General features: G+C 36.4%; 1 protein-coding gene across 1 annotated transcript; it reads right to left on the bottom strand.

The window, feature by feature from the left end:
* Window positions 1-237: 237 nt before the first annotated feature.
* olfml1 (olfactomedin-like 1) lies at window positions 238-3,566 on the bottom strand. The gene is made up of 3 exons (XM_057330307.1): window positions 2,823-3,566; window positions 2,214-2,499; window positions 238-1,892 (listed from the first exon to the last, which is right to left on the bottom strand). The coding sequence occupies exons 1-3, from the start codon at window positions 2,988-2,990 to the stop codon at window positions 1,108-1,110; spliced, it is 1,239 nt and encodes a 412-aa protein (XP_057186290.1). The 5' UTR covers window positions 2,991-3,566; the 3' UTR covers window positions 238-1,107.
* Window positions 3,567-8,860: the final 5,294 nt, after the last annotated feature.

Here is an 8,860-nt window from a genome sequence, read left to right as displayed (position 1 = left end):
CTGTCAGTCATTTAATCATAGAAATATTATAATATGAGGTCTCATGCTGACATATTTAAATTAAGATCTTAAAACAAAAATGTAGTCATATTCAAATAAAATGTTTTAATATTTATTGCCGTATTCAAATTAAGATGATAAAATATACACTAAATTACTAATTCAACAAGTGAAGAGTTAATTTACAAAAACAGATAACTCAATTTTTTTCAAAATTCAAGTTTTCATCGTGCATTCCAATTAATATTAATCAAATTGTTTGTTTTTTATTGTTTTTTATTAAGTAACAATAACTTAAAAAATACAGCTAACAAATACAACAAAACACAATAAACAACATGATTTTTGAATTATTTAAAAAAATCTTGTGCAAATAAACTATATGTTCATATAAAGTAAATGTTCAGCTAATTGTAAGCATTTTGGCTGTCTCATTAACAGTTAGCAGATATTAGTAGTCTTTAAGAGTTTCTCCTAAATCAGCAAGTTAGGAGCTACTTTTAGCCTTAAGATGTTTTGTGAATACGGGCCCTGAACAGCAAAAAATCACGCAGCCGCTGACGACTACGCATGCGCAAACATAAAATACCAGTTCAGGGACATTGCTAAACATTTTTTTTCAGTTTTTAGAATTACTTCCAGATACATCGATATATATAACATTTACATTTACAGGCTTAGGACAAAACTACACACAGTAAATAGAAAGATCGCCATACATTAAATAATAGAAATAAAATCAAGCTACAGTGAAAGTGAAAACCAAATAATAATATATCATAACTAACTAGAAATGTAAGAATTACAGTTGTTCTTTTTGAGATATTCTTTATGGAATTAATATGTATAATAATGCAAAATTTTGTGGTTATGCATATATTTTATTTTCAGTAATGCATATATTTTACTGTTTCAGATTCTATAAGACTCCTGGCAGTTCCCTCGCTAAACCAAGGAGAAAAATATTCCTTAAATCGTTTTTTTTGTCCAGGACAAAAAACTGGTCCTTTTTATTACAAACAGATTAAGTGTGATTACAAAAATGAATAAAGCGTTGTTGGCTTAAAAACTAGCTTAGTATTTTACCATGTAGAGTTTGTTCAACACTTAAATAGTTGTAACTTTCTTGATGTCTAACTTATAAATGGTCTGATACCCATCATCCCATGCATACAGCTGTTTGTCCTTTGGGTGGTAACACAAAGCGGAGTGGCTGGTGTAACGCTTTGGGAAAAAAACCTTTGGGGTGCTCTCAGTGTAGATGGTATCATGAATATCAAACACGCATTGGATGCTGGACCTGCCACCATAGTCAGTGTTGTAGACCACATACAAGATGCCACAGATCATGAAAGACGCTTCTGCATTGCGACTGTTGCAGTTGGTATCCCACGTGTGCTCCACAGCCAGACTGTTGTGGTCCAGCTTGGTGATCACCAAGTTTCCACCAAAGTCTGGGTCTGCGTGGATCGACCACAGCCCCATTTCATCAACAGCAAGATCCAGCAGCGTATTGGGGTTGAGGGAATACGCCGGCATTCTACCAGCCGCAGGAAGCAACAATCGATCAGTCACCGTGCGGTTACTGAGGTGGACCTTCAGGATCTCATTGTTGGTGTCTGCGAGGTGGTAGTATACAAAGCCGCTGTAGATCGCATGGCCTGTTCCGTACCAAGGCAGAGGAAGACGGATAACTTCGGTCTTCTTGGTGGAGTTAGAGTCAGTAAAAGTCTTCAAAGAGGCATACGCCAAAAGAGTATTGTTTGTAGTGCCACTAAAAAAGAAAATCTTTGCAGAACCTTTCGTTGGATCTTTCATCCATGATCCAGTGGTACCACCAGCCTTCTTTACGATTTTAAGGGATTTGATTCCTGTGAGCTCAGAACTGCAGTCTGAAATAAACAAGATATTTGTGACATGTACAGTAAATGCTATATCATTTTTATTTGTGCAGCTTTCTTCAGGAATCTGGACCACTACTCCACATACATTACATATACAGGAACTTTACTATAGGCTATTATTACTATTTTCCTTAGTGGACGACCATAGGAACCTCAGTCACAATGTAATTGGTTCTTTGTAATTGATTTAATTTATTGTGCTCTACAGAGGAAATTAATGAATGCCGTTTTTGACAGAAATGTACATTTTAATTTAATTTTAGGTGAACTGTACCTTCAAAGTTTGCTGCAAGTTACTGTAAGTCATACCTTTGTCTTTGGGAATTACCGCTGTCTTTTGAAGTTTGGCTTCTTTCACCTGGTGCTCGAGCAGCGAGTCCTCAATCTCCACATGAGCCGTTTCAGGGATATTATTCTGCAGATATTCCACATCACTCTCCACCCGATCCAAGCGCATAGCCACGGTGTCAACGTGACCCTTGACCTCTGACCTCAACACATTCATCTTGTTGGTTTGGCCGTGTATCTCCTTGAACATGTCATACATCCTTTGACTGAACTGCTGGAAGTCCTGTTCACATCTGATCATTCGTCCCTGTTTAGGTGCACGTACAAACACAAAACAAAACAGCTTTTAGGAATTTTCAATGTAATTTTGATCAGTCTACTTTAAACATATAGACCTCACCTGAAGATCTGTCAGTTTAGGTCAAGTTTAGGATTAAGTAAGGTTATTTTGTAGAGCTGTTGTTCCTACTTGGCAAAAATCACGTCATTCATATAGAAACGGATGCTTTAGAAAAATGCATACTTTAAAATATAGCTTTTGGTCTTAGCTGTAAATAATTCTTGTAGTACCTAATATCCAATGCATGAAAAAATTCACTTGTGTTTACTCTTAAAAAACAAAGCTCTTACCTCCAGCTGTTGAAGTTGTCTCTGAAAATATTGCATCATAAAATCCGGAGTCGTTCTCTGGGTTTGTGTTGTGCCAAACAGCAAAAAGAGTATAATAACCAAAGACATGTTGTATATTTTACCCTTGATGTACCCAGAATGTCTTTTTCCCTCTAGTTTAGTTTGCATTATGTAATAAAACCGAAAGACCTCCCTTCTTATCTAATGTCAGTCTGGTGAAATGGTGCAAAGCAGAGTTCCAAAATCAACTGGTTTGTTATTCAATTAAAGTTCTGGGACTGTATCCGAAAGAAGATGCTGGAACAGGCAGGTCTTCACAGGCTCAAAATAAACTCCAGATGTGCTGACACGCATTCACTCGATAGATCACATCTGCATCATGCAATTCAAATAACTGTTGTGTTGTGCATATTTATGCAAAGTTACATCTCTCCCTAAACGTCTTTTTAAATAAAAGTTTTACTTTGTCTATGGCACAAATTTGAGGATACTGTCATTTTGGCATGTAAACAGATGGTTTCCTGCCAAATGAGTGATGTGGAAAATAATGTTATTCCTGGAAATAATGCCAAGCTTTAAAGGAAGCCTCGTGGCAGTTCACAAAATGTTGGATTGACTACATGTGAAACTAATACTTTGACCAAAACCAAACAGAATTACTTCTTTTTAGCCTTGGAGTAGTTTGAAATAAAAGTTTTTCACAGTAAATAAACTGTCAAAGGAACAATCCCACAAATTACAAATGTGATTGCTTAGATTTTCATTATAAAGACAACACAGTTTATTTGTATTTTCACAAGTAAATAATTTATATAATAAATTATATTATGTATATATTATAATATTTATAAACACATTTTCATATATAAAGTCAAAACAATTTGTATGATGCCAAAAAAAAGGTTTAAAAAAAACTCTCACTGTAATGATTCTCTTTGTCCAATAGATGGCGCCTTACAACAACATTCCTAAAACTGTACACCGTGAAAGGCATTCGCACAGTATCCATTACTAATTTAACTGACTATGAAAATGATAGTGTGTTTACGAAGACTATAAATGTATTATTTCTTTCCAGCACATTTATTTTATCAGGTGTTATCAGCTATTAATGCTTTCTCTTTGAACATTTACTTTAGACATTTACTGTAAATGTTTCTGACATCATTGGCCCATATTCTTCTAGTCAATAATTCAGGCTTTTATATAATGACATGATCTGACAATGTTTCTCAAGCTTTTCAAAAGAACTAGGATATCAGATTAAATCGTATATTTTCATTTTATATTTATGTTATGGGGTCCACAACTCTACAAAACAAAACAAAAAAATCTCTTAAAAAGGAACTATATATTTATACCATATTTTAGTTTTTCCGGTTAACACGGAAACTGTAATTTCATAAAAAAGATATATTTAATTTCAGACTTCTTCAGATTACCTTGTTCCTCAGTACCTCCTTTAACCACAAACTCAGAATAGGCTACTTCATGAATGAACTTTAACCCAGCATAAACACACAAAAATCCCCTTCAAAATAAGCTTTTTATGGCTGAACTCCAAGTTCCAACAGCTTCCCATCCCTTAATGCTGATTTTATGTCCTTGTATCAGTCGCATAACAGCTTGGTAATGGACTTGTGTAGTTGTAATATTTTTGAAGCTTATAACCTTCACTAGCAATAGAAAGTTAACAGTTATGATTATGTACAGAACATACTGCATATGAAACAACATTCAGAAACCAAGCATTACCAAGAAATCAATGGTTTTGTTTAAATAGTTTAACTTTTTTATAAAGAAAATTGTCGTGATTCTGGCTCGTCGTGTCATGTCTTTCTTGATCTTGTGGTAGAATCACGGCAGGATCCCTTGTTATGTGTGGAGAGAGTCATTTTGACCCTGTCGGCCTTCGATACTCTCTCCGGTCCTTGTCTGTGTTCCCGCCCTTTTGTATCTCTCGTTATTGGTTGTTTATTAGTTCATGCCCCACACCTGTTCCCCTTTGATTTGTCCCTCTATTTAATGCCCCTGTGTTCTCTGTCTGGTGTCGGATCATTGTACTGTTATGTTGCACTGTGTCGTGTCGTGTCGTGTCGTGTCGTGTCGTGTCGTGTCGTGTCGCGTCGCGTCGTGTCGCGTCGCGTCGTGTCGCGTCGCGTCGTGTCGCGTCGTGTCGCGTCTTGTTAGTCAGTCTAGTTTGTAGTGTTCCTATTCGTTGCGTTATTAGTTTAGTCTTGTCAGTTTAGTTAATCTTGTTCTTGTTTCTCTGTTTTGTTATGTTTACCCCCACGTGGGTCTTTGTTTTGAGTTTTGTTAATTATTTATTAAAAGTCTTGTTAACCCCTTAAGTCCCTGTCTGCACTTGGGTCCTTTGTCTATCACCTCACCCGAGTTCATGACAGAAAATACAATGGAAGAATGCACAAGAGTGAATAGGTAAATATGTTCTGTAACACATGGTACCAAGATGCCCAAACATCTCTCTCAACATTAAATGAGGGCATGCATGGTCCCTAAACAGTCTTCTCAAATGAGCCAACCCTCTGACACACTTCCATAATTCCATCTCATCTTTTTTAGGGTTTAATCCCTACCAGCTCCCAGCTGTTTGCAACTACACACAACAGCACAACAAGAAAACTTCAAAGGCATAATTTATGATTCTGTAATAATACTATATTCAAATGCAGTTGGTATAGATTTGTTTTGCTTTTATTAAGGGTTATAGCTCTGGAACAGCTATACCATCAGAGATCCACCAAGGCTCAATTCCCGGGCTTGTTTATACAGTCTTTGTTGCCTTGTTGCCTCATGGGAATGCAATTAAAGAGCAACTCCCTGACACAATTATCTGCTAAAAATCATGTCACGCTAATTTTAGTTTCTCTACATATGGCTGTTGTCCTATATGAACATGCAATTCCAAACATATCACTTTGATCTATATATTTTATTTCTGGCATTAATTGTTGCTTTTTTAGATTGCTTTCATTGAATCAATGGTTTATTAACTTGGTATGAAAAATTAGTTGTTTGTCATCATTGCTTTCTTTTGATGTTAATTTGAATATAGTTGTTTAAGCTGTCAGTGTTGTAATTGCACTAGTTTATTAAACCTACAGTCTTTATTAAACATTCTGCGAGAACAGAGACTTAAACTTCTTTCGTCTCCAGAAAGTTAATCACCTTCCTGGCATGCACCTTGGGAGTACGTGTGAAAGTAAACAGTGTATTTTTTCACATACAAGATTTGAATATTCATGTTCTGCACTAACATATGTGCTGTTTACACATATCGGGACGACACACAGTGGGATCCAAAAAAGTCTGAGATAAATCAAATTAAATCTGGGATTCAAAATCTATTTTAAACCTTTGAAGTAATTTTTTAAGACTGAAAAAGACAAACAATTTGTATTTATTATGATTATTATTACACATTATGAAACTAAAAAAATGCAAAACATAAGAATTTTCACTATACTGCGACTTTCAGCACCAAACATCTAAAAATGTAATAAATTTTATTTCATCCAAGCGACAGTTTACCCAGAAATGAAACTTCGGTTAACATTTACTCACCATCCCTTTGTACCAAACCTGTATGATCTTCTTTCTTTAGTACAGAAGCACAAAAGGACATTTATTATGCCCCCCCAAAAAACACCACATTGAAAGGGAAAAGTGGCTTTTTATAGGTTTGGTAAGTAAAAATAACAGATTCTTCACTTTTTGGTGAGCAGTTGCTTTTAAAGTGATAGTACACCCAAAAATGAACATTCTGTCATCATTTATTCACCCTCTTGTTATTTCAAACCTGTATGACTTTCTTTCTTCCACAGAACAGAAAAGAAGATATTTGGAAGAATGTTGGTAACCGAACAGTGATGGTACCCATTGACTTGCATTGGTTTTATGTCTATATAATAAAAGGTGCTGTTCGGTTAAGAAAGTCATACAGGTTCAAAATGACGAGAGGGTGAGTAATTGATGACAGAATTTTCATTACCATCACCTTAAGTTAGATACCCGTTCCACGCTGATATATTATGCACCCTCACATACTCTACTGTAAGTGGTCATGAAACCTGATCTGTGTTATGTAGATGGTAACACTCTTACAGGAATCTGACGGAAGGATGATCAGAACACACACCCACACTCCTTGTGTAAATTCTGTCATATCCTTATTATCAACATGATCTTGTTATTGGGCCATTTCATAACCAGGCTCAGTAATGTCTTCATATTACACAGTTCAGCGGTCTACTGTAGCAGTATGAAGTTAGGATGTAGAGGACTGTGCATGTCTGACTTAAATGCTAAACAGTGTTATAATCTTATTTTACTCCCCAGTTCTCCTGCAGATAACAGTCCATTCCAATCCTGTACTCTTTTCCCTGGAGCGAAGTGTAACATTTTTGAGCTACGACTGTAGCATGGCCAAATGAAGTTACACAGATAATGAGACGCTTCCCAAAACCTCTCCCATCTGTTATTGGTATGTCAAACAGGCAGTCCCACGGCTATTGATTGAGCCAATATTGCCGTGTCAGGCTGGTAGGGTTGACTAAATCAGAGTTTATTTCTTTTATTGGATAGCGTACTTATAGTTGACTCTGCAATTTAGGCTGGAAAACTAGAAAGTATTTAAACAAAACAAAACAAAAAATACTGATGACTCATCCCGCACTAGACCGAAATGTTAGCAGAATGCCAATGTCTAATTCCACAAGTCTGTATGCCCAATATAATCTCATGAGAGATTCCTGTCTTCAGTATTGCTTTTTTCCAATAATCGTGGAAAGAGAGTACCTCAGAGATGACATGTTTTTGTAGGCCAACCCGGAAGTTAGCGCTGCACTGGTTCCCTCGACCGGAAGCCTATGCATTTTTCCCATAGACTTTTGGAAGATTGGAAAAAAAAAGTTTTGATTAACAATTGATGTTTTCAAAGGATGTTTACAGATTTCGTCTATCAAGATAATCTTTACAAATGAACACAACATTTGTTAAGCCTAAATACAAACACCAGAAGTAAAAAGCTAACATGAGGCTATAAACAGCTCGATATCAACGTCACCACAAGCCTCCGACAACTTTTTCAAACTTTATTAAAAACGGGTTCCCTGGTAAGTAATTACTCCGTGAATGAATCCCGATCCACATTTTTAGAGATCTGTGCACATGTTGCATTGTTTGTGAGATTGATATGCGCAGTGACGTCGTAACGTCCCCGCCAAAAGAAGTAGTCGCTTTTAGCAACTTGCCGTTTTTAAGACACAATAAGCGTTGTGTAACGTGAAAATATGTAGAGGTTTTGATAACCACAGACCTAATTTCAGCCAAAAACCCATTCAAAAAATCCATCGACTTTGGGGCGATGAAACCGAAAGTGCTACTGAGCTACTCTATTAGCCACCTCGTAAAACGTACAAATTTCAGAGATCAGGTCGGTATGTCCTGCCAAAACTACATTTTTCTTTAGCAAATACTCTTAAGACAAGAAATCTATTTGCGGTCAAATGCAGTTGAATGCATGCACAAATTACAGTGTATTATAATGGAAATATGATGCATTAATACTACAAACCACTCATAAATTTGAACTTAGCCTGAAACAAGAAATTTACATTATTTGTGGTTTTGTTATTCATGTTTAAAGTGTGTAAGTGAGAGAGAAAGAGAGGAAAAGAGTGTGTGTGTTCCATTATATTGTTTGGACAGCAATAGCCGTAAGGATAGTCTTAATTGGTGTGCGCATGAATTGCGCACTTAGTAGGTAATGACAAACCGTTATTGGGTAATTGTGAGAGCATGGAATCCCCTGACAATTAAGCCTGAAAGACGCTCAATCATTGGCAGAGCTTTCAACTAAGTGATGCATGGTAACTGCTAAATCCTCATTTCCCAGAATCCCCCTGGGTTGTGAATCATGTAAACATAAGCTGTGTTGCACGGCTCACCTGACTGGCTTCAATTTAAGGCTGGAGGCACACATGGGCTCCATTTCACCTCTGAACCATAATGAGTGT

This window comes from Triplophysa rosa, linkage group LG3, assembly GCF_024868665.1.
Source record: "Triplophysa rosa linkage group LG3, Trosa_1v2, whole genome shotgun sequence".
NCBI lineage: Eukaryota > Metazoa > Chordata > Actinopteri > Cypriniformes > Nemacheilidae > Triplophysa > Triplophysa rosa.
This window is presented reverse-complemented; position numbering and strand designations above follow the sequence as displayed.